This window comes from Planococcus citri, chromosome 5 (genome assembly GCF_950023065.1).
Source record: "Planococcus citri chromosome 5, ihPlaCitr1.1, whole genome shotgun sequence".
Classification (NCBI taxonomy): Eukaryota; Metazoa; Arthropoda; class Insecta; order Hemiptera; family Pseudococcidae; genus Planococcus; species Planococcus citri.
In genome coordinates, this window is record NC_088681.1 from 1191464 (window position 1) to 1218017 (window position 26554).

Here is a 26554-nt window from a genome sequence, read left to right on the forward strand (position 1 = left end):
CGTGTAATTTAATTACAGCGCTGATCGCTGAAAAAAAAACCGTCAATGATCCCATCGCGTATCTTTCTGAAAGCAACCGGTTATTCGAGCGCCGCGCCGGAGCGAAATTTGTCGCCACACGAAAATCGTGGTCTATTGTCGCATCGCCGCGCTGATGTTCAAAAATAAAAATACCTACGAATACGAGTAGGTACTCGTTCCATTTATGCAAATTACAAAATATAGAATAGATATCAAATAAAATGACAAGTACAGTAGATTCGCAGTTCGAACCTAATACCAGGAGGTATAGTCGCGGTTATGAACGATTCTTCGGTAAACCGGTTCGCTTCATCGCTGTAACAGCAATCTGGTCGAGTTTGCAGTATATTTGGCGTACTCGTACTCCATCTTCCAATACCTGCAGATCGCATTAATGTGGCCTATCTCGTACGAGTTGCAAGGAAAATGCAGATACGATATTCGAGCTGTAGTTGTAGACGAACCACACTGATAATACTCGTATTCACGATTTTCCCAACGCAACAATAATAATATGCGCAATCAATTATTGTTGCTTGTAAACTATCAATCAATTTTCAAAACCGGTACTACTACGATGATGATGATCGCGTAGCCGTAGCCGTAGCCGACGATTTGGATTTTGGATTTACATACGCGAAATCGAGACGTCTAAAAATCATCGTAGGAGGCATCAGCATCATCCATAGATCTACATAGGCAGAGGCACATCGCAACATCCACATACAAATACTTTCAATCAATCGATCGAATAATCCAGTACATATTTTTACCCACTCGAGCTCGGGCATTAGATATGTACATAATATTTTTAATGCGATGCAAGATGCAATGCATAAAGACGACGACGACGTGACACTTCTCGGTTTCCTACAAGATGAATCGGATTCGGAATGACGATTACGTAATACGTAACGTGGTTCCTGCTGCACTCAGCACTCAGCACTGGCATCTTCGCGAAGCATTCGTGCATTACGAGTACATATTTATGATATCCGCGTATCTTTAATTAATAATTATTCTCCAACGCTATCCTGTGACCATTTATATACGCATAAATAGCCTATAGTACGATTTGAAAAACACTCGGTACTGATGCGGACGCTTGACGACGAGTAATATTCTGTAGGTTTTTTCGTCGCTGTGTGCATGTGCATGTGCAAGCAACGAATCTCTTTCTCGTTGCCTGCTTTTTACTCGTATTTCTCTCGCACGTCTCTCAACTATATAAGGTAATAACAATATCGACTAATTGACCGTGTTTGCCAAGTTCACTCTGTGTGCAGTTTCTCCACTGACGAGTGTGTTTAAGAGTATTTAAGATGCCACGACGGAGACGGAGTGTGTTTTTTCTCTCTATGCTTCAGCTTCGACTCTTCGGCAGATTGGAATTGGATTGTACAATTGCACATACTCGTATGTGTATGTCTCATCACGTACGATATAAATGCACATGCAGCACCACTATTGCAGTAATAACGATCGCGAAAATGCATAGATATAAACGTGTGTGTGTGTTCAAACGTACGAGTACCTGTTCGAAGACTCGTACTTATTTTACTTGTGATTGAGTACGTGCAGTCTGTAGAGTAATCGAATATCTGCAGGTACGTGCATTTGGTGTCTAGGAGAAATTTGAAAATTTTCATCGCTCATTGTAGGTTGCACTTACTCGGAGGTGTCTCAGTTTTAAATTTGTATCGATAAAAATGACCTCGATCCTCGAACACTAATTTCAATCGAATGTACATAGGTAGTTAGGTACATAAGTCGGTACCTAATGTGTTGGAACCGAAGTTATCGAATTCCATCCATCATGTCAGTTTTTTTCTAAGCCCGAAAGGGTTGAACAAATTGACGCGATTTTGAAACCTCGGCCGTCGCAAATTCATTATTGTGTACGTATAGTACGGTATCACGATGACAACTAAATTGGAACTCCATAAGTAGAATAATTAGAGGTATAGCCAAAGTGGCAAAGCTACTTTCAGAACAGATCAAAAATTTCACCATCGCGTCGACAGTAAAGAAGAACGCGAAATGCCGTATAAACGCGAATCACGCTAATTAAACGTGTAAATAAAAGGAAGAAACGCTAATTCCAAATATAGCAGGACATGTGAAGTCGGTCCAAGAACAACTGACACGAATGTTGCTTGCGATGATTTCATTCAGACAAGAGAGCGATTTCAATATTAGAACAACCGCAGGGTTTGTACTTGGTTACTTATTAAACATCTAAACAAGCTACTAAGAAGTTATTGAAGGTAATTTTTGATTACTTTGCCCATGTTTTGGTTACTGAAGTTATTTCTTTTATCCAAAATTTTTGTAAATTTCTCGAAAGCCTCGTACTTTTTCCGTAAATAAAACTAAAAGTTTCACTTTTCGAACGAAAAATTGAGAAGTCTCCCATTTTCAACAAAGCTAGCGAAAAAATATCATTTTTTGCCAAAAGTTGCCGAGAAGTTTTGCTTTATACTAAAATTGTCGAGTCTTGATTGATTTTTGCCAACAATTGTCAAAAATACCCGGCTTTTTTACAAAAAAATCTTAGAAGGTCTCGCTTTTTTTCCAAAAATTGTCCTGAAGTGTTACTTTTTGTCAATAACTGCCAAAAATTACGAAGATGTGTCGTTTTTTTTACGTAAAATTTTTTTCAAAAAAGTCATTTTTCGAATAGGGGTCATTCCACGTCAATTGGACTAAGAAGTGGTAGGGGGGTTCGGCGATTTTTTTGAAATTTTTCCTGTGGAAAGACCTTCCGAAGGGATTACCTATGGCGCAAATCGCAGCCCTCAAGCCCATTTTTTAAGGCAGCCAGGGGGTGTCAAAGTTTTCAGTGATCCTAAAATATCATCCATTTCAGCAGTGGATTACTCGATAACCGCGATACCTACCAAAATGCAACATTTTCTCATATTTAGGGGTTTTGAAAGGCTTTTCGGTGATATCATAAAAATCAGTGTTGCCACTTTTTTTTGGTACAAAAAATTAGCTCAAAAAGTTTCGAAACGTAGTTTTTATGTCGTTCCGACTCTCAAAAATTCTGAAAAAAATATATTACGGACAACGTTTCACGCTGAACAACATATTGAAAAATTGGGATGGTAACATGTTGCAAATGTCGATTTATAAAAATTTCCAAGTTTGCGAAAAAATGCGATTTTTTTGATTTTAAACTTGAAAAAAAGTTTTGATTGGTGAAGTTGACCCATTTGACCCGTATTTTTACATATCTGTCGAAAAAGTTGAAAACCCCCTTTCACTCGATGAAATGACTTCCTCACAAAAAAATCAAAATTCGAAAAGATTCAAAAAATGAACAAATTTCTATTTTTTTGTTGCGAGTGTAATTTTTATCAACTTTTTCATGAAATACGCCAGAAAGAGGTCAAAATAAGATGACTCAATAAATTTAAACTTTTTTTGATGATTGAAATTGAAAATTGAATTTTTTCGAATTTTGATTTTTTTGAGATGAGTTCATTTGAAGAGCTCTATTCCAAAGTGGGTGAAGTAAAAAATCATGTTTTACGGAGATTTTTGCTGCAAAAGTGAGTTAAGTCATCGGTTTTTCAAAGTGATTTTTTCTACAAGCAATTGTTCTATGTCCAAAGAAAGGAAAGGTGCACCGAACTTTCGAAACAGAACAAATTTTAGCAACAAAAATTTTAAACGCATTTTTTGGTGAAAAAAATGACTTGACCCACTTTGGAATAGAGCTCTTCATTTCATTGAGTGAAAGGGGGTTTTCAACTTTTTCAACAGATACGTAAAAATAGTGGTCAAATGGGTCAACTTCACCTATCAAAACTTTTTTTCAAGTTTTAAATCAAAAAATAGCATCTTTTCGCAAACTTAAAATTTTTTAAATCGACTTTGCAACATGTTACCATCCCAATTTTTTAATATGTTGTTCAGCGTGAAAAGTTGTCCGTAATATATTTTTTTCAGAATTTTTGAGAGTCGGAACGATATGAAAACTACGTTTCGAAACATTTCGAGCTAATTTTTTGTACAAAAAAAAGTGGCAACACTGATTTTTATGATATCACCGAAAAGCCTTTCAAAACCCCTAACTATGAGAAAAAATTCCATTTTAGTAGGTATCGCGGATATCGAGTAATTCACTGCTGCAATGGATGATATTTTAGGATCACTGAAAACTTTGACACCCCCTGGCTGCCTTAAAAAATGGGCTAGAGGGCTGCGATTTTCGCCATTGGTCATCCCTTCGGAAGTTCTTTCCACAGGAAAAATTTCAAAAAAATCGCCGAACCCCCCTATCACTTCTTGGTCCAATTGACGTGGAATGACCCATAGGTAATTTCCAAACATTGCTGATTTTTGCTAAAGTTGTAAAATTTTTGTTCTCTGATAAAATTCTGGCAATAATTAGAGATATTCATTTTTTTTTCAAAACTTATCAAAAAGCCTCGCCTTTTTTTCAGAAATTGCTAAAAGTATCTTCTTTTTTTTCAGTACCTAAGTAATTGCCAAAAAGATATGATTTCTGCTATAAAACTGGAAGTTTTGCTTTTTTTAAAAAATGGTCTCAAATTCTGGGCTTTTTTGCAAAAAATTCCGAAACGTGTCTCATTTTTTTTTGAAACATTGTCCAAAAGTCTTGTTTTTTGCCAAAAAGTTTACAAAAGTGGAAACGAAATTCCAAAAAAGTCTAATTTTTGCTGTTTGAAAAAATGCTTGCAGTAGTTGAAGATTTTCACTGTTTTTTTTTTTTTTTTTTAGAAATTATCATAAAACCTTGCTAGTTTGCCAGAAATTGCCAAAAAGTATCGTTTTTTTGCCAATAATTGCCAAAAATTCGGTACTATTTGCTGAAACTTTTGAATCTTGCTTTTTGCCAAAAATTGTCAAAAATTCTCGATTTTTTGCAAAAGATTTCAAAAAGTTTCGAAAAGTGTTGCTTTTTTGCCAGTAATTGCCAAAAAGCCCTTTATTTTTTTAAAACTGTTGGTGTCTGGCTTTACTTTGCTAAAAAGTTGATTTCTTACCAGAAATTGCAGAAATTCTTACTTTTGTTGCCAAAAACTGTCCTTAATTGGCTTTTTCATCTAGCAGCTTAATCATAGTTCAGTTTTTTAATAATAAATCGCAGAAAATTTCAATTTGTAGTATTCTGTTTTTTTTTGTGATTTTTTTTCTTCTTTGAAATTTTTGTATACTTGAACCGACCTCCCGAATTGATTGCGATCATTTTTGAGTTGATCTGAAGCTTCCAGCTGAAGTTTGTTTTTCCAACTATTTTTTGCATCCCTCTTCTCGTGTTTTTTGTTCCATATATATTTTCTTGTGCAAGGTGATTATCAGTTATCACTTCTACAATCATCAGGGTCATCAGAGATCACACACGGTACATTGCTCGATTGAAGTGAAACGAGGATTCGTAGTAGACTGTAGTAATTTATCACTACATATTAAGCATTCGCATGGTGGCAAATATGTATTTTACCAGCGCATAAATTCTATATACGATGATAAAAACAATAAAAAGTATTTATTCTGTATAAAGAGAGTACAAAATGGAGGGGAAAAACATTTGAAATATTTTAATAACCGTCGAACGAACCCGTATAATGCATTATCTTTTTAAAAAATGTATTGTTTTGGTGAAAAGTTACACGTACCTATATAAGTGTAGGTAGGTAAAGGTATACCTCTACTCTGTACACCTGTATTATAAATACGCGACCTCCTGCGCCACCGTGAGGCGATGAGATGGGAGATGGTCTTGTGCGTCTGCATAAGTTTCTATACTTACGAATATAATACGAGTATGCGTGTATGTGTAATATGCGGTGAAATGGCAAATGGGACGTGAGAAATAAACGGTGAAATTTCCATAGTCGTTGTTTTCGAGTTTGGCGTTAATCGAATCATCGCATTCGCCGTTCGGTGGTGGTCGTTATTTGCAAGTAAAAAGAGAAATTTCCAATTGTTTTTCTCTTCTCTTTGGTGCATGATGAGGAGTTGTACCATTACGTCTACCACCTACCCGCCTGAATTTAGGTGGGTTTTAATTGAAGCACGTACTTATAATAGGTACCAGTAAATGGTATCGCGTATAAGTACAATATGTACAAATATTTATGTAATGTAATAGTAATTGAAACCGGTATCATTTTTGGATATATGATACATGTACGTACAATGTCGATTGTCGAACCGTCTGCTGATGTAGAAGTGCTTGATCCTAGAAGCGACAGTCAGTTTCGCGCAACAGAGATTAATGTACCTACGAGTGAGTGCATGATATGTATTCGTACGTACTTATTCGTGTCCGTATGCTTACTTGTTGGAGGTATGTAAGTAATGTATAGCTTGAGAAGTACAAATGTACAGTGTATGTGGAGATACTGCGAGTGTGAATGCAGTCGTATTACAAGTGCTAGTACCGTGCCTTTACCTGTGGCATAGCCCAGGTTTCTAAATCTCAATGCGAACCGTCATTCGTTTAAGGTTTTTATGAAACCTACACCCGATATTAATTTCGACGAAGGCTCGAGTTGGGCATTTTTAATGCATTTACATTGTTCGCAAGCATAAAAACCAGGTAGGTAGGCAGGTAAGATTGTACGAGTTCGAGTACGCCGAGCCGGCGTTCCATTAATCGCGCGGTTACACAATTACATGATTAATAGCGCTTTTTTGCCTCACTCGTAGCGTCGTCGTGCCTCAGCCTGAGCTGCGTTAGCGTTACACAGGCCGTTAATTATTCTAACACCTGTCTTTGTCGCACTAATTCATCTCATTATCGATACGATTAATTAGCGGCGTTTCTTTTGCATCGTAATGCATGCGAATGCTGTTGTCTTACATGTACGAGTACGAGTATTGTACCTCTACCTCCTACTTACTCTACCAGCGCTGCGTAGGTCTAGGTATGCATTTGCATATAATAATGTACATAAAAATGTATTCTCTAGAAATTTGTGACGTTGACTTTTAAAACTCGGAAAAAATATTTCTGATTTTCTCACATTATGCCAAACTTTGAGAACGTTGACCTTTGAAACCTTGAAAAAATTTAGTCAAAAATTCGGAGTATTTACCTGTACCTATTACTTATCTACTTGTTTAATTTTACAATAATTTTGTCTGACTTTTGAGAAATCAACAAACATTGCAAAAAATTATCAAAATTATGGGAGGCGTATAAAAATTTGAAAAAATTGCGTTTTTACCAAAATAATTGCCTATAAAAGTGGCGCGTATATTGCCGAAAATGTTGAAAAATCGTAATTTCTTTCTAAAAGAAGCCTATTTTTTGCCGAAGATGTCAATTTTTTTTTTTTTGTTTGCCAAAATTATCAGAAAGTTTTATTTTTTGCCAATTGTCAAAAAGTTTTCGTTCTTGCCAAAATTACAGCTAAATTTTTTTCTTTTTTTTCAACATCCGAAAAGAATTGAATTTTTGCTTTAGCTGTCTCAAATGTTCTGTTTTTCCAACATTGTCCAGTAAAAGGTATATATGTTTTTTTTTTTTTTATAGCAAAATTGCCTAGAATATCGACCTCTTTGGCAACGTTGTTCAAAATATCCTGTTTTTTAACAAAATCGATGAAAATGTTCGCTGCTCTGCCAAATTACCAATAGTCTCATTTTCGCCAAAATTGTAAAAAATTTATTTCTTCTTCTTCTTCTTCTTCTGTAATACATTCAGTATTGATTTTTTGCTTTGCTTGTCTCGAGTCTTCGACAAAATTGCCTACAATGGGCAATGTCCTGTTTTTCCCCAAAGTGTGTAAAAAAGATTTTGTTTTCCGGCAGCATATTTTGCAAAAAGATTTCTTTTTTTTTCAACATTGTCAGAAAGTCTCATTTTTGCCAAAATTGTCGCGCAGAGTCTCATTTTTTGTAAAAATTGTCAAAATCTGGCAAAAAGTCTCTTTTTTTGTCAAGATTGCCAGAAAGTCTTATTTTTGCCAAAATTGTCGCGAAGAGTAATTGTTTGTCAAAAAGTCCTTTTTGTAAATATTGTCAAAAACTGCCAGAAAGTCTTGTTTTTTGCCAAAATTGCCAGAAAGTCTCATTTTTGTCAAACTTGTCGCGGAGAGTCTCATTTTTTGTCAAAATATCCTTTTTGTGAAAATTGACAAAAACTGCCAGAAAGTCTCGTTTTTTGCCATAATTGCCGGAAAGTCTCATGTTTATCAAAATTGTTGCAAAGAGTCCCATTTTTTTTTCAATATTTGTCAAAAAGTCTTTTTTGTAAAAATTGTCAAAATCTGGCAAAAGTCTCGTTTTTTGTCACAATTGCCAGAAAGTCTTTTTTTTGCCAAATTTGTCGCGGAGAGTCTCATTTTTTGTCAAAATGTCCTTTTTGTGAAAATTGACAAAAACTGCCAGAATGTCTCGTTTTTTGCCAAAATTGCCAGAAAGTCTCATTTTTGTCAAAATTGCCAGAAAGTCTTATTTTTGCCAAAATTGTCGCGGAGAGTCTCATTTTTAGTCAAAATGTCCTTTTTGTGAAAATTGACAAAAAACTGCCAGAATGTCTCGTTTTTTGCCAAAATTGCCAGAAAGTCTCATTTTTGTCAAAATTGTTGCAAAGAGTCCGATTTTTTTTTCAAAATTTGTCAAAAAGTCTTTTTTGTAAAAATTGTCAAAATCTGGCAAAAAGTCTCGTTTTTTGTCAAAATTGCCAGAAAGTCTTATTTTTGCCAAAATTGTCGCGGAGAGTCTCATTTTTTGTCAAAATATCCTTTTTGTGAAAATTGACAAAAACTGCCAGAAAGTCTCATTTTTGTCAAAATTGTTGCGAAGTGTCTCATTTTTTTTCAACATTTTGTCAAAAAGTTTTTTTTTGTAAAAATTGGCCAAATTTGCCAAAAAGTCTCATTTTTGCCATAATTTTTGCCATAATTGTCGCGAAGAGTCTCATTTTTTGTCAAAAAGTCCTTTTTGTGAAAATTGTCAAAAACTGCCAGAAAGACTCGTTTTTTGCCAAAAACTACTGAAAAAAGTCCCTATTTGGTCAAAATTGTCAAATTCTTATTTTTGACAAATTTTGGTCAAATGGTTCTTTTTTTGTCAAAATTGTCTAAAATTACGAGAACGTCTCTTGTGTTGTTAAAACCGTCAAAAATGTTCCTCTTTTGTCAAAGTTGTCAAAAATTCTCGTGTTGCCAATATCGTCAAAAAGTCCCATTTTCGATAAAGTTGTCAAGAGGTACCTTTCTCGTCAAAATTGTCTGAAATAGTTGGAAAATCTCTGTCAAAACTTTCAAAAAGTTTAGTTTGAAAAGTTGAGAGTTTTTCTCGTAATTTCCGAATAAGTAAAAGTTCTGTTTTTTCCAAAATCGCAGAAACGTTACCAATTCCTTCTGTTTTTCGGTCAAAGTCGTAACAAAGTTCCGTTTTGTTGACGAATTTGTCAAAGGGCCATTTTTTGCCCCTTCTCATTCCAAAGAAAACCATTTTTCATCAAAATTGCCAAAAAAGATTTTATTTTTCTAGCAAAATTGCAAATAAGAGCAAAGTTCTGCTTTTTTCATTCCTTAATTTGAAATTTGTAATTTTTCATTTTATTCTCTTCCTTTGGAAGTTGATTTTTTTTTCATTTTTTGTAGTTCTACTTTTTTGAAAATGGAAATGATTTTTCTGATTTGAATAGATTTGAACCCTCCTGGCTCCTCTGCCCCAAAGTGTAATACAATATTTGAAAAAAATGTCCCGATTTGAATGTTGTCTTATCTGTTACACACCTTGAATTTTTAAATATTCTCTGAATTTAGGGTCGGTCGAATTTCGAGGAAACTCAAAAAGGTGACACTTTTTCCAAATCAAGTTTGAGTTTTCTTCTCAATTTTTTCCTACCCCTCCCTCGCTCATTTAGCTCGCTCCCGGAAGTGTGGTTCATCTTTGAATTTGAGTTTATTTTTCTCGAATTATGAGGCGGTTTCCTCGTGTAAGGTTTTTAACGCGCGTGCAAAATCGAACAAACGTCTTTTGGAATTACTCCGCGAACCTACTCCATTTTCATCTGCGAAACTGGAAAACGAACCAGCAATAATTTCGTTTTAATTGAGCACTGCGGACACGTACCTACTTACGAGTATTTACACGAGTAAAAGCGTCAGTTTGACGTTGTATAGCCAGTTAATTGGAATCTTGGCGATAATTATGTTTATTTTCGTGTACAGAATCGGTTTTCCTGCATTGTTTCTAAGGTAACGTTTAGTCGTTGCTAATGGTGGTATTATGGAGGACACGCGCGAATACGACGCGACGAGTACTACGTGGATACCTGAGGTCAGCCGTCACTCTAACCATAAGTTGGTCGACTTTTTATTTATCGCGTACGTGAAGAGTTTTTTCACTTGAAGGGGGCACGGGGCACGGATGATCTAATTTTTCCATAACTTGCGAAAAAGGTGAGGGACGAGAGAGGATGCTCGCGGTTTCAAATTCGTGACTGTATGTTCGCAACCCTATTAAAAGTTTAATGCCTCCCCCTCCCCCTCCCCTATTCGCGAAAAAATGAAAAATTTCGAGTAATGTATTGTACGAGACGAGAGTAATTTCGAGTCGAAATGCGTTGGCGTTGTCGCTCGCTTACGTAATATTTTAGTAATTGACGAAAAACGCTACTTAGTAGATAGAATTCTTACGTATACGACTACGACTACGAGTACGATACTATTTTTCTCTTCTCATCTTCATAATGAGCGAATGTAGAAGCAGCGAGGTCCGAGGTCTGTTCGGATTTTGGATGCTGTGATGCGCTCAGCTGTTCTGTTGTAGTGTTCTGATGATGCGATTTTACTCGTCTGATGACGTACTCGTGAACTTGAAATACTTGTATCTTCTCACTAGATATCGCTGAATGTAGTGTACCTACGAGTATTTGTATACGTACGAGTACGATCGCTTTTAGAAATGAGAAGAGTGAAAAAAAAAAGAATACGACTGTGACTGCGAGTGTGAGACCACCATATGGCATTCATTTTATGACAAGTACACGTTAATGGTTACGCGTTTTGAGAGATAGCTGGTGTATTTTCGGTTGCGTTGTTTCGTATTTTGTTGGTAATTTGTCATTTACATCACCGTAGTAGTCCGTAATGTCGACCATATTAAAGAGTTACGAAACAGGAGGTAGGCAAAGTGCATTTACTTACATAATGTATGCTGTATTACGCATCCTTTTTCTCCTGTATTGTTATCGTGCTGTTGTACTGCCCGAATCTTGAGAAGGTAGCTCCGTTATAATTGACCTCTGACGCGAGTTCGAAGACGTAGATCACAATTTTTTTGTAATTCATATTTTTGAGATGTTTTCACTTTTTTTTTTGATAATTTTCTGAATTACACTTGATGAGGAATAGCGAAGCTTACTGGCTTCACTGCGTTGTAAACTGCAGAGAAGAAAACAAAAGTGCGAGTTAGTTGAATGGTTCGAAAATTGAATTCCTGAGATTTTGCTGAGATATGCCAACCTGCGACATTGCAGTGATTTTCCATCTTTCCAATACATACGTACCTATGAGGAATCTACAAAAAAATGCCGAGCAAAACTGGACTGATTTGATACAGAAGCACTCTGTTGTATGAGAAATAGGACAGTGTACAGAGAGTGAGCTAGTTGGATGAGTCAGAGTAAATTCGAGGAATAGGTTGAGGAGTGAGTGAATTAAAGTAGGACACTTAAACATGACGTTTTTATATGGTTTATCCATTTAGTTGGTATCAAGCTAGACAGTAAGTTTGTACTGAGACAGTTTAACAGTTGAACAGTGTATGTACGGGGGGTGTCTCAATAGTAAGTTTCCCTATTTTTTTTCCTCCAGAACTACTGGACCAAACTGAATGAAATTTTGGGGATATCCAAGTACCGAGTTTCTGGTAACACTGTAATTTTTTCAAGTCCCTATGTTGAATTGATCACGTGCAGTTGCTTCTCAAACATTGAGGGAGGATTTGTCGTGTACCTGCCTCAAAATACCTTACATGATGTGTATAATTCAAGTCTACTGGCAAAAATTTGATTCAAATTCACGAGGAAATTTGTCTAGTGCATGGACCAAACGTTGTGAGTGTCCAAATGGTGCGTTGATAGAGGAAATCTTTGGAGGAAAATTTGCAATTTGACGTGAAAAAGTTGCCTCAATGACAGTCTGATGTCAATTTGACTACATTCAAGGCATAAGTGATGTGCTCGAGGAATATTTCCACCATAAACGCACCGTTTGGACATTCGCGACGTTTGGTCCATGCACTCGACACATTTCCTCGTGAATTTGAATCAAATTTTTGCCGGTAGACTTGAATTAATCATATCATGTAAGGTACATATTTTGAGGCAGGTACACGAAAAATCCTCCCTCAATGTTCGAGAAGCAACTGCACGCGATCAATTCAACATAGGGACTTGAAAAAATTACAGTGAAACTCACCCAAAATTTCATCCAGTTTGGTCCAGTAGTTCCTGAGAAAAAAAAATAGCGAAACTTACTTTTGAGACGCCCCTCGTATTATCTGATACATCGTTTTCATAAACACTGCCTATTATTTCATACGACAGAATTGGCCTCACGTTGGGCGCCAACAACGATGTATTGGATAATATGTATGTACACTGTTCAACTGTTAAACTGTCTCAGTACAAACTTACTGTCTAGCTTGATACCAACTACATTGATAAACCATATAAAAACGTCATGTTTAAGTGTCCTACTTTAATTCACTCACTCCTCAACCTACGAGGTGTGACAATTTAATAACGACATTTGGCCATAGATTAGGTTGTGGTAGCACTACAACAACGAACGCGGTCTCGTTCGAAAGAGGAGTGGATTCTCTAGTACTATGCAAAATTTCAAGTTGATTAGGTGAATTTTGCAAGTTTGACAGCGGGTTGAAGTGAACAACTTGTAAAACCACGTTGTGAAACTTTGAGGAGTGACTTGAGGAGGAGGATCTTTGAGTCAAAGACATCAGAATTTGAGTTGAGGGAGAGGAAAATGTCTTGAAAGGCCAAACTTGATGTTTAAAAGAGGTAAGGAAATATTTGAGGAAGATCAAAAGATCAAAACCTCACAAAAAGTAGGCCATGAGAATCTTGTTACCAAGTGGCTTTGAGGAAACCTCCTCTGAGGTGAGTGAAAAATAATTTTTCAAGGAGATTGACCTCATTCGTTATCAGAGTTATCTTCCTTCAACTCAGTGCATCATATTTATTCTTAATTCTCCAATTTAGAGAACTGTTTTGAGTCTCTCAGAGGCGAATTCCTCAAAATTTGAGTGGAAGTTTTTGAGCCGTCCATGACTTTTATACCAATTTTATAGTTTTTATTGCATTTTATGTAATTTTTAAAATTATTTCATGCGATGTTGATTATATTTGATCAATTTTCCATTATTTTCAATAGTTTTTCTATCCTTTGAAGAAGTTTTTGCAAAAATGTTTCTCGATTTTGTGCCATGTTTCATCAACTTTCATTCATTTTCAAGTATTTTGAATTTTGATAGCATTCTAAGAAATTTTCCAACAATTTTTTTCGTATAATTTTCCCATCTGCTCATTGCAGAATTTCTGCTGATTCGAAGCTTTTTTCCCAAAAGGGATCTTGAACTCGCTGTTTCCGGTATTATTGCCATATGAAACTGTATTCTTTCGGTACCATGCAAAATACTGCTGGATCTTGGTCTTCGAGTTGTAATATGCAACTAAGTAAAAAAAGAAACCCATTTAACTACCTCAAATGTAGTGGTTTTGATGGTCACGCATGCCGGATTTATAATATTATAAAGATGATTTTGCGCTATTTGCTAGGATGGACGCGTCTTTACACGTTTGAGCGGTTTTAATGGTCTACTCTAATCGTAATGTGCAACTTGTGTTCGCGTTCGCGTACTTTATGGTACGAGTACGACCGACACGGTTTGTAAAAAATTTATTAGTCGTGTGTCTGTGTGTGGACGACTGGATGATACGTAAATTAGTGTATGTGATGTATCGCTATAGGTACTGTGAATTTATTCCAAATAGCAACGTATGTAATTGTAGGTAAAATGTATGGGACGTAGACGAGTTAATTAACGTATCTATTTTTATGTTTGTTTACATAGACGCTGTTACGCCGACCATGACCAGGTATAATTCAACAGTTGGTGATAAGAATTCGTCGCATGATACTCCTCCGGTGCATCAGTCTAATTTCACCACTGATTTCAAGATATTGTCGTTGGAGAAGCAACTGAATATCGAATTAAAAGTAAGTTTTACCCTCATCTTTGTAATTTCAAAGCTTTGTAAATGTAAGATTGAAATTCTAGTTTTGTACCATTTGCCCTCGAGTCTGACAGATCATGTTTGCAGTTTTTTGGAAAGAAAGTACTTTTTAGAAATCTTACGATTGAAATTCTCAATATCTGATAAACTACATTCGAATTATCAACCAATTCGTTGTAAAAAATCTTGGGAAAAGTTTGAATATTTCTTACTAAATAGAATGTTATCAGTTTTAGGTATATAATGAGTGATTTGTGCTTTCGGAATAGAATTTCGTTATCGAATAAGTATTAATCATCGTATTGTTTTGTTTCGCAGGTAAAACAGGGAGCTGAAAATATGATTCAAAGTTTAACCAGTAGTCATTCTCGTGATAAAAAGATACTTGCTGCCGAAGCTCAACAAATGTTAGCCGATTCGAAAGCTAAAATAGAATTTTTAAGAATGCGTATCATGAAAGCTAAGCAAAATAAAGAACAAATGGCCTCGGCCAATGGTGATATACCCAATAACAATAATGGTAATAAAGGTTGGTATTCGCTGTATTCCTTTTTTACCGTTATACGAGTATTAATCTCGAATTATGTAAAGCGAATTTATGCGCCCTTCGCCAACTTTAAATCCGTGGGTCGACGGGATATATTATTTACCTTTTTTATTCAAATAAAACCGAGGTATTTTAATTTACCTGCTCCGAGTTAATCGACATCAAAGTAAATATTTTCCCCCGAGAAAGGGCGGCTTACACGAGTAATTTAATTATGTAAACGTTTTGAATAAAAAATTCGAAAAACCTTGAGATGCTCAAAAGTAGAAGTTTGAATTACGCAGCACAAATGTTTGAAAATCAAAGCATAGTTTTGGTTTAAGATTTTTGATGGCTCGAGAAGGTCGTTCGAAACAAGCAAACAAGCACAGAATGTACTTTTCTTGTAAGCTTAAATCGCTTATTCGCTATATTTTTTTTTTTGTTTTTTGTTTTTAATTTAAAATTCCTCCGGTGCTGGGGAAAAACTTCGTAACACGCAGCTCGTTTCTACGTAGGTATTCTTTCTCGTTGAAACAAAACTTTCTCGTATTTGTGAAATACGACGACGTTTTATCGAATCTGCCGGCGGTTTCATTAATGAATTTTTCAACTATTCGTTGGAAAGTTTTTCAGTACGTAGGTAGAGGTACACTTGATGGAGGTCGCATAAGTTCGCAGTTTGACTTACAACTAGGTTATACATTTCAAAATGTCAACTAACGCGAGTTTTTTTCCTCCTTTGCAGATAAGTTTGAAAAAAATCTAGAGCCAGTTTTAGAAGACAGAATAGAAGAATTAAGGCATCGATTAAGAATAGAATTAGCAGTCTACGAAGGTGCTAAAAATGTCATCAGATCGTTTCAAAATGCTAAATCTGCTGATAAAAAGACGCTTCAAGAAGTAAGTTCGGGTTAAAAGTTAGTTGTAAACGAAATGAAGTGGAATCTATTTCGCCTGTTGAGTGTTTTAAAGAATTTTTAGAATATCGCCATTGACAGTTTTTTTCTGCAAACTGATCAAGATGGTTACACTCGATGATGATGTTTCGATTTCATGTTTTTTTTTGGTTTTATCTTGACGTGAAAAAATACGACTGTAGGGAAATTTTATCGATGTCGAGTACCTACTATAATATGTTTTTTTTAAAAAAATCTGTATTTTTCTGCTGTTTCTTCGAAAAATCGTAACAGTTCAATGCTTTTATTATTTCGAGTCTTCGGATTACTGCTAATATTATTGTTATGCAAAAAATTATTTTGGATCTTACAATAATTAAAAATCGCAAAAATTACCAAAATGTTTAAAATTCGAGGGAAAATATCAATTTATCTAGATTATTCATTTTTTTTGTATTGTTTTTCGAAAATTTCAGTCATCCAGCTGTAAAAGACAAAAATGCGAATACACTATTTCGAAGATGAAATTCGATTCCTGTAAATCTGTGTTTGAAGGGTCGAATCAAAATATTTGATGTTTTCAAAAAACTTATTAGTTCGATTATTTTTTTGAATTTGAATTATTGGAGGTATTAATTTTATCGATTGCTTGCGAACGCAATGTAACAAAGGAATGTGCGTTGAAATATTGGAAAGGATTAAAATGACTTTTAAAAAGATTTTAGTTAAAATTAGGGACTATATGTGATATTTTTTTTTGCTTAACCGAGTTGAAGGACGAGTTTTAAATTCTTAAATGAAATCAATGTGGCACAATGGCTCTCATTTTTGTTCATTTTGAGGTAAAATGTGAAAGAATTTCTCAAAAAATTGTTCTTTAACAGATTTTTGTAAAATTTTGTGTTTAGAATTACCTAGTTGAATATGAGTGGTACTTTGAGAATTCCTCAAATCCTGTCATGGACTCGAATGTTGATTTGGAAATTTTTTTCAATTTTGGAAAACCCTCTCAGGAGTGATTTTTTTTTCATCCAAGTATCGTGAAATTTGGTTTCAGAAATTTTCAAAATCAACATTTCAATACTAATGTCATGATCTTGAAAAGAGGATTCGAAAAATTTTACATGTACAAAAGTTGAAACTATTTTGACTTTTGCTTTTTTTTATGTCCCATTTTTCTGCGTTTTTTCCAATAGTGCCAGAAAATTGCTGTTTTTTTGTTTTTTTGTTTTTTTCAAACCAAAATAGTCCAAAATGCTTTTTTGCTAAAATCGTCCAAATAATCTTGTTTTTTTGCCAAAATTGACCAGAAAATTCTACTTTTTTAACCGAAATTCACCGGAAAATCCGACTTATTTTGTCAAAATTGCTAGAAAATTTCCCAAAATTGTACAAAAGCCTTGTTTTTTTTTTTTAAATGCTAATAATTCATTTTGCTAAAAATGGCTAATGTTTTATTTATCCAGAATCACGAAAAATATTTTGTTCATTGTGTCAAAATTGTCAAAAAATCGTGCTTTTTTTAAAGTTTCCAAAATTAGTTGTTTCCACGATTGCTCAAAAAATGTTTTCTGTATTTCGGCAAAATTGTTTAAAAATTTTGCCATGATCGCTCACAATAAGACATTTTGTTCTTAGCAAAATTGACCATGAAATCTTGGTTTTTTTAATTTTCAATTATTTTGGTCAAAATTGCTACAAAATTCTGATTCTCCCTACTCCCTCCTCCACTAAGATAGCCAGAAAAATTTTACTTTTTTGCCAAAAATGTTGAAAAATTTCATTTTATTTTGTCAAAAATGTCCAAAAATGTCTGAAACTTGAATTACATTTTGCCAAAATCGCACGAAAATCCATTTTTGGTCAAAATTGCTAGACAATTCTGATTCTCTTTCCTCAGGTCCTCTTCTAAAATAGTCAGAAAAATTATACTTTGTCATCAAAAATTACTGAATAATGAATAATGTAATGTTTTATTTTTTCCAAAATTACAAAAAAAAAATCCTGCACATTTTGACAAAATTTCCAGAAGATATTTTTTTTTTGCCAAATATTTCCGAAACTTACTTACATTTGATTTTACTAAAATCGCACGAAAAATTCCAAAATTGTTTTTGTTACTTACAATTTCCCAAAAAACCTCTTTTTTTTTTTTTTTTTTTTTTTTTGTAAAAATTGCATCAAAATCTTTTTAAAAAATCACTCATAAATTGTAGCTTCTTTTAGTAGATATATTTTTTTTTTTTTGTAAAATTAGCTTCAGAATGTTTATAATTTTTGAATTTTGCAGTACGAAGTTTCCATTTATACTTCCCTGCGAGTTACAATTACCTATGTGATGTATAATTTGAAAAAAATGACTCAAATTCAAATATGAGCCCATGTAAGATTTTCTTGTCAACTCAGTTCGTTTTAATTTTTCATACCAAAATCTAATCCTTTTTAATTCCCTTAAATTTGAAGTTGAACATTTAATTCTTAATTTTTTGCTACGTTGAAAAAAAATCTAGTCTACATTATTTTTCCTTCGTTTGATCTATCTCAACGAATGAAAAACTCAAAAAAATAAAAATAAATACACGAATTAAAATTGATGAAAAAAATAATTCATACAAAATTAACAATTTCTAAATGAAATATTTAAAATTTCCGAAATGAAAGAAGAGTTCGTTTAAAATTATGCATTATTTATGGTAATTTTCCAAGACGCGCGCGTAAAAATTACATTACGTATTCGAACGGAATTATAATCACGAAGGGGAAAGTCGCTTGAAATGAATAATTATCTAAGAAATTATAAACGTCTCGGCCAAATGAAAAGAAAACACTACGAATTTTTTCCCTCCGGGTTGAGAAAGGAAAAATAAGGTTACATAAAAAGATGGAAACGTGCACTTGTTCTGTTCTGTTACGCTTAGGAAAATGCATCTTTCAGCGTGCAAATTTTAAATCTCACTAATTTTATGGTAAGTGTCATCGTCATCATCATTTCAGATGACCAACCAACTTCGTAGAATGTTGAGCAGGATTTAAAAATAACTCGAATTCTCATCCGTGTGCGATAATTAATTATTAAATGTTCGAGAAAAGGTTTATGTCCTCAGCATCTCGTATCTCGTCGTACGAGTAAGAGGGTTTTAAACGATATTTCGCTATTCGGAGGCGCTTGTCTAGTTGTTTTTTTGCCGACACGATGGACTGAAAGGAGGGCGAATCGTAATGCAATTTTTTAATTCGGATTTGAAATTTTGCCAGCATGAATAAAAATGTTTGGATTCGATACGTGTATTGCCTCTGTTATGTTGGCGAATTACAATTACAATGTTGAGACGATGATGTTACGTAGAGTAGGTATTGAAAATTTTATTCTTCGGGATTGGTCATTGACCTGAAAAAGCGATTTGTTTGATTTTATTCTATTCATTTTTTGAGGAGAAATTGCGAGGATTTAGACACCTTGTTGATAATGTTTGATGTGACGAAATTTTTACGCTCGTGGCATGATTTTTTTTAACTTGACTAATGAATGCATTTGAACTGAAGCGTCGCGGATAAAAGGTATTTAAAATTTGGCGTGTGCGTTAGTTCGTCAGAAGACTGCGAGAGTAGCATTCAGTAGAGTAACGAGAATACGACGTGTTTTTGGAAACAGTTCAGATTACCAGAATATATGGAGAAAAACTCGCGAAAATTGACGAATAAATCGAGTAAAACGATACCGTACGATTATGATAGGTACTGTTCGGGCAAATACATACGGTGTGGTCAAGAAGAGATTTTTTCTCTCGTACGAGTACGAGTATATTATACTGGTAGTTGAGGGTTATAATGGCATGTTTTATCGCGACATATATTTTTCGCTTTAATTCGTATTTATTTAATTTCGCGTATACATTTTTGGTGACTCGCCAGCTCGTTGATTTGATCTTCCGAATTCGTAGGCACTTTTCCAAACAAATGATATTTTATTCTCGCGAGTACTGCTAGTACATCGAGAAGTTTGGCGTTAATTGCGGAGCGGTGGCGAACAGTGTTTTATTTCGAGTAATACTCGTAGTGTGTCTGTGTACGTTTACTTTCGACGACTGAGGAGACTGAAAACGATTTTTCGTTGATTGTTCGAATCGAGTCGAGTCGAGTTCTCATGTAATACGAAACCTGCGGTGCGGTGTTGGTGTCGTGTGTGTGCCATCAGCCAATCAGCCATCATGGATCAAAGAAACAACGTCGATCGAGATCTCATCATCAAAGCTAGATTTCGATTCACCAACGATCACGATGATCGAGAAGACGATTCGCGTACGACGTATTGGAACGAGTTGATGTCGAGCGATGACGCCAAAACACCTTGTTACGCTTTTCGAAGGGGTAACATTCTATTCACCACCATCCCTCCTGCCAGACAGCCACCTCCGATACAGAAATCCTGCACGAGTACGTGTAAAATCAACCTCGCCGTCGCCGATCGATCGGATAAACGACACGGATCGGATTTTTGCGAAGTTTGCTGCGGTATCAGAAGCCCGAGTTTTTCCCGTAGAGCTCACAGTTTTACAACACATTTCTGTACCAGAGTTCCTGCGAAGAAAAACATCAACTCGGCCAATTCCTCTTCCGATCAAAGGTCTAAAAGTACAGATAGCAGTATTAGTTCCTGCAGCGAATCAGGCGTTAATCGCAATTTCGGCAATTTACTCAGTGTGAGTTGATATTGTTCATTATCGTTATCCATTTTTTTTTTTTTTTTCGTAATTTTCATCTCGTTTTTTCAATTTTGAATATTCTGCAATTTTGTTATTGCGATGAAATTTGAGATCTACCCAGAAAATTAATGGAGCAGAAAAATTGCGAAATATGGTGAGCTTCGAGGGCGAATGTAATTTGTAGATTATGGAGCTGGCTCTATTTTATGCCAGTGAATTTTTTTTTTTTTGCTTCCACCGCCGAAGGTTATCGTTTTCATAAAGAAAAAAAATCTATAAAATTTAGTCAAACAACTTGAAATGAAGTCATGTTGAGAAGTCCCTCCTCCCTCGCTTCCCCCTCCCCTAACCCTGTTTTCAAAAAAGGGGAAAAATCACAAAAATCAATAATATATTTTATGTTTTACATTCTACAGGGTGCGGCAGCTTTAGGTTATCATTTTGGCAACACTGTTATTGTATCATCCGCGTGTCGTAGAAAAAAAATAAATACATGGTTGGAAAGAGGAGAAAATGCCATTTTAAAAAAGTTCATTTGATTTTAAAAATTACATCTGCACAATGTTTACCAGTACCTTTTACAAAAGTTGTCGTCTTTCAACACTTTCAAACATTCTCCAAAATTGGTTTGTCTATTGCGGCACATTCAGCACAAATTCTTTCCTTCAAATCTTCCAAATCATGAACTTTGGTTAAATATACTTTTTTTCTTAAGATGTCACCATAGAAAAAAGCCACAGGCATTGCGAGATCCGGTGACCTCAGTGGCCAAGGAATGGAGCCGTTTTTTGAGATGATTCAGTTCCCAAACATCTTCTCCAAAAGTTGAATTGTCCTTAATCCTTGAACGAGTGCGCGGTGGCCCCATCTGCTCTTCATAGAAAACGAATATTGTCTACTTCTTATTTTCAACCAGATGTGGCCACCGCACACCCCTGTTCAAGGATCAAGGACAATTCAACTTTTGGAGAAGATGTTTGGGAACTGAATCATCTCAAAAAACAGCTCCATTCCTTGGCCACTGAGGTCACCGGATCTTGCAATGCCTGTGGCTTTTTTCTATGGTGACATCTTAAGAAAAAAAGTATATTTAACCAAAGTTCATGATTTGGAAGATTTGAAGGAAAGAATTTGTGCTGAATGTGCTGCAATTGACAAACCAATTTTGGAGAATGTTTGAAAGTGTTGAAAAACGACAACTTATGTAAAAGGTACAGGTAAACATTGTGCAGATGTAATTTTTAAAATCAAATGAACTTTTTTAAAATGGCATTTTATCCTCTTTCCAACCATGTATTCATTTTTTTCTCGGACACGTGGAAGAGACCACAGCAGTGTTACCAAAATGATAACCTAAAGCTGCCGCACCCTGTACTCCTTGGACTTGTTCCGGTTTTATTGAAAAAAAAAAAAACCACAAAATTTCATAAGTTTGATTGCTCCATTTCCCGTCTCTTTTAATGATAAGAAATTGGAACTTGAGCAGTTGAGCCTCAGAGTAATAGTTAGCATCAGAAATTTCAAATTTTTTTTAGAAATTCCAATTTTTTATTTTTACTTCATTTTTGTCAACTTTGGGGAGGTTGAGACTTGAGGCTTCGCACAAAGGCAACTTATCATTGTTTTGAAGGTCGAAGAAAAGTTTATTTTTTTGAAAATGGACTTATTCGCAGTATCGTGTAAATTAATCAACACGTTGGCTAAACGTTGAAATTTCGCTATTTTTCCACTCCTCGCCACAAGAATATCGTTTATGATTTTGAAAAATGAATCATTCTGGATGAAAGCCCTTCAACGTTTTTGGACAAAAAAAACCTTGTGAAGCTTGAGGATCCAGATCATGAAAATACTTAATTATTTCGACGTGATCACACACAGGGTGTCTACCAGGTAGTGAAAGTAGTGAAAGTAGTGAAAAGGTAGTGATTTTGAAAGTCGGTAGTGAAAGTAGTGAAAAAGTAGTGATTTTCAGCAATTTTGCTCAAAAGGTAGTGAAAAATACGATTTTCCACTCGAGAAAAATTTTCTAAAAAATGGCTCATTTGTTGACTTTTTAGAACTTGAATTACGTATTTTTGAAAAATTTTGCCCTCGCTTCGCTCGGGCTATTTGCTCTTCTTTTTCAATATAAAAAATTTATTGTTCAAATATCAGAAAAATACTCCTTTACCTCCATAAAAAAAACTTTTTACTTCTTTCAAATTGATGAAAACGTGTACTTACTCCAATGTAAAAAATTACAAAGTTCAAACCAAAAAAAAAAAAAAAAAATGTAAAATCGTTCTTGTGTTTGGGGGGAGGGGGGGGGGGTAACATATTTTGGAATACAGTGATTTTTTTTGAAAGGTAGTGAATAAGGTAGTGAAAAGGTAGTGATTTTCGGCCGAAAAATTCCGGTAGACACCCTGACACACCAAATTTTTTTGATTTTGTGGAAATTTTGGGGGTCAACGGAGTTGTTGGAGAGGTCGATTCAAGAAAATGAGTAGTTATTCGTATTCAGCGTTCTCGAAAACGTGTGAAACGATATGTCACATAGTAATTGTTTCAAAATTTGGCAAAATTTTGAAAATTGAGCTTCCAAAAAAAGATTTAAAAAATTCACCAAGTTTTGGCTACTTTTATAATTTTTTTTTAAATTTCTAATAATGATCAAAAAATTGCCTCCTTTATAGATCTTTTTCAAATGTTTTAAATAATTATTGTTTCAAAATTTGGCAAAATTTTGAAAATTGAGCTTTCAAAAACAGATCACAAAAATTTACCAAATTTTGGCTACTTTTCTTAATTTTTTCAAATTGGTAAAAAATGATCAAAAAATTGACTCCTATAGAGTTTTTAAAAATGTTTTAAATTATTGTTTCAAAATTTGGCGGAATTTTAAAAATTGAGCTTTCAAAAAAAGATCTCAAAAATTTCCTTTTTGGCTACTTTTTTTTTATTTTTTTAAATTGGTAAAAAATGATCAAAAATTAGGAAAAAATAACTCTTGCTTCTCAGTTTTTACTATTTATTAGTGCAAAGCTTTTCAAACACCAAGTGTTCATCATCAGGCTTAAATCACTATTGAACAAAATAACCAAGTCTGTCCAATAGTGATTTAAGCCTGATGATGAACACTTGGTGTTTGAAAAGCTTTGCACTAATAAATAGTAAAAACTGAGAAGCAAGAGTTATTTTTTCCTAATCTAACAAACTTCTCGCTAAAAGGTTCCTTTTACCTATGATCAAAAAATTGACTCCCATAGATTTTTTTCAAATGTTTTAAATTATTGTTTCAAAATTTGACAGAATTTTGAAAATTGAGCTATCAAAAAAAGATGCCAAAAATTTACCAAATTTTGGCTACTTTTTTGGATTTTTCTAAATTATGTTTTAAATCATTGTTCCAAAATTCGGAAAAATTTTGAAAATTGAGTTTTCAAAAAGAGATGACAAAATTTTACCAAATTTTGGCAACTTTTCTTAATATTATCAAATTGGTAAAAAATGATCAAAAAATTGACTCCCATAGATTTTTTTTAAATGTTTTAAATTATTGTTTCAAAATTTGACAGAATTTTGAAAATTGAGCTATCAAAAAAAGATGCCAAAAATTTACCAAATTTTGGCCACTTTTTTTTAAATTGGTAAAAATGATCAAAAAATTGACTCCTCTAGATTTTTTTCAAATGTTTTAAATCATTGTTTCAAAATTCGGAAAAATTTTGAAAATTGAGTTTTCAAAAAGAGATGATAAAATTTTACCAAATTTTAGGAACTTTTCTTGATATTATCAAATAGGTAAAAAATGATCAAAAAATTGACTCACGTAGATTTTTTCCAAATGTTTTAAATTATTGTTTCAAAATTTGGCAGAATTTTGAAAATTGAGCTTTCAAGAAAAGATCCCAAAAATTTACCAAATTTTGGCTACTTTTTTTTGATTTTTTTTAATTGGTAAAAATGATCAAAAAATTGACTCACGTAGATTTTTTCCAAATGTTTTAAATTATTGTTCCAAAATTCGGAAAAAATTTAGAAATTGAGTTTTCAAAAAAAAAATTACAAAAATTTACCAAATTTTGGCTATTTTTTTTGATTTTTTGAAATCGGTAAAAGTGAGCAAAAAATTGGCACCCAGAATCTCAAACAGGTGCTATTGGGTTTGAGCTTCTGTTTCTCTCCTCCAGAGAGACCTTCGGAGCTAAAATTTCTGCCGAGTGACCTTCAATTCAAAATGAAGTTCTCCGCTGAATTTGGTGAAAACTCTCCTGAAAATTTTTCTCGCGATGCGCCCCAATTTTCTTAACGAAGGAAACGACATAACAAAGAGGGGATCATGTGGCGGATTATCTCGTATTTTTGTACGAATTTTGAGGCGAAAATAAAACATTTTTGGAGGATAGGTAAATTTTTTTTCATTTTTTTTACAATTTTTCTTAAACTGGCAAAGAATATTAGAAAATGAAGAATATTCTGCCTTAAAATCGAATAACCCTATTTAGGTGGTGGAAGCGCAAATTGAGACTTTGAAATAACAGCCACCCTATTGCGAATCGATTTATTTCAGATTAAACAAAAACCTTCATCGTGATCGCACATTTTTCAAGCGAGGATTTTAAAATTTCTGGCATCGAGCGGGACAAGAGGTAAAAATGGTCTTTGGTAATCTCGCTGTTTTTCGGCTTCATAAATCTAGCCAGATGTTCATTAATCATCTGGCTGGATTTGTCGCTAACAAAAAAGTTCGAAAAACAGTAACATTTCGCTCGAAAACATTCGCAGTACGAACAATGTTAATTAAAATTATACCTACGAGTATTTAGTAAATCCTCGCTATTTTTTTTTTGAAAAAACGAGCGGATTACATTTTTGGGCAAATGTACGAAAAAATTATTTAATAGAAGAAAAATTTTGAAAAAAAAACGAGTTTCGATGCATAATTTTAACAAATTTCACGCGCTCGAGTCACGTCTTATTTAACACCACTGGCTGCCCTCCAATAACGACGTACGTATATTGTTTTTATTTTGCTGCGAGATGATTGGGGCGTGGTGGAAAGGAGATTGCGGAGGTGAAAAATTACGAAAAAAAAAAAAAATTACTTACTCGTAACAGACTCGAGTAAATTTTCCGGCTAATGAAAAAATGTTGACGCGTTTACAGAGTCGAGGTCATATTTCACGATTGTCTGCTTACCTGAAGAAGAATGGGCCGCCGCTGTACGGTCAGAATGGCGTTTACGAGGAAGCCACGTCTAGCGATTACACATCGGAAGCTTCGTCCAGCTGCGACAGGAAATCGAACAATAATAATTTGCAAATACGTTCGGGTTGCGATAAATGCGGTCTGTCTTCGACCAACAGCAACAGCAATAGCACATTGGCGACGAGCAGAAGCAGATCGTCGGCTGTGACCGAGTATTCGTCGTATTCGTCTTCGTATCCGTCCTCGTGTAGTTCTTATATGCCATTTTTTTTAGACGAAAGTTGCAGCTCGTCCGTTTGCTGCGATTGCAGTAGCGGCGGCGCTAATTCGACGCTTAGTTCTTTCAGCAGCTTGAGAACGACCGCTGCTGCCTCCGTTAAAGATCGTACTACGAGTAGAAAAGAAGAAGACTGCGAAAAAGCTAGATTTTTCTCCAACGACAGCTCGAGCGATTCCGATAACGAAACGTGTAGCTCGGAGATGGGATGGAGTTTTGGTAGCTTTTGTCAAGACGATAAGTTGAGCAGCGGTTTGAGTAGAGCGACGACTGAGGAAAGCGTTCGAAAAAGTAACACGATCAAGAAAGGTGTTAACGAATCGATTGGCAAGGCTGTGAATGTGAAACCCTTCGTGTCGAGTTCGAATAGAAAATTAGTTACGGAAAAATTTGGCGATATTGTGAGCACGTTGAGGAAACCAGGACATCATGTCGGACCGTCCAAAAATTCCGATTGCTTGTGCGATAATTGTAGATTTTTCTTCTGCAAAAAATAAACTCGCGTGTTTCGTTACATTACATAATTAATGATATTTTGACGACGACAATTGTGATATTTTGTAATACATTTACATATTTTTCTTTTTACGAGGATTACACGTTTCAAATAATACAACGTTTCGTCTTTTTATTTAATTTTTGAAATGAAAAATGTGTCTGCAATCGGCGAAATATATT

General features: G+C 34.6%; 2 protein-coding genes across 8 annotated transcripts in view; both read left to right on the forward strand.

Moving 5' to 3' along the window:
• Pkn (serine/threonine-protein kinase N) overlaps positions 1–26554 on the forward strand; it is a 137160-nt gene that overhangs the window by 89691 nt on the left and 20915 nt on the right. For 6 of the 7 annotated variants that reach the window (XM_065367965.1, XM_065367968.1, XM_065367970.1 and 3 more), the window contains 3 exons: positions 14119–14264; positions 14600–14810; positions 15556–15710. In XM_065367965.1, the coding sequence (XP_065224037.1) occupies positions 14119–14264; positions 14600–14810; positions 15556–15710 (512 nt within the window). Of the gene's footprint in view, positions 1–11000; positions 11146–14118; positions 14265–14599; positions 14811–15555; positions 15711–26554 lie in introns of those variants that run through there. The other variant, XM_065367971.1, reaches the window with a different exon arrangement.
• On the forward strand, positions 18989–26492 carry LOC135848162 (uncharacterized). Its single transcript, XM_065367973.1, has 2 exons — positions 18989–20406; positions 25558–26492. The coding sequence occupies exons 1-2, from the start codon at positions 19915–19917 to the stop codon at positions 26371–26373; spliced, it is 1308 nt and encodes a 435-aa protein (XP_065224045.1). The 5' UTR covers positions 18989–19914; the 3' UTR covers positions 26374–26492.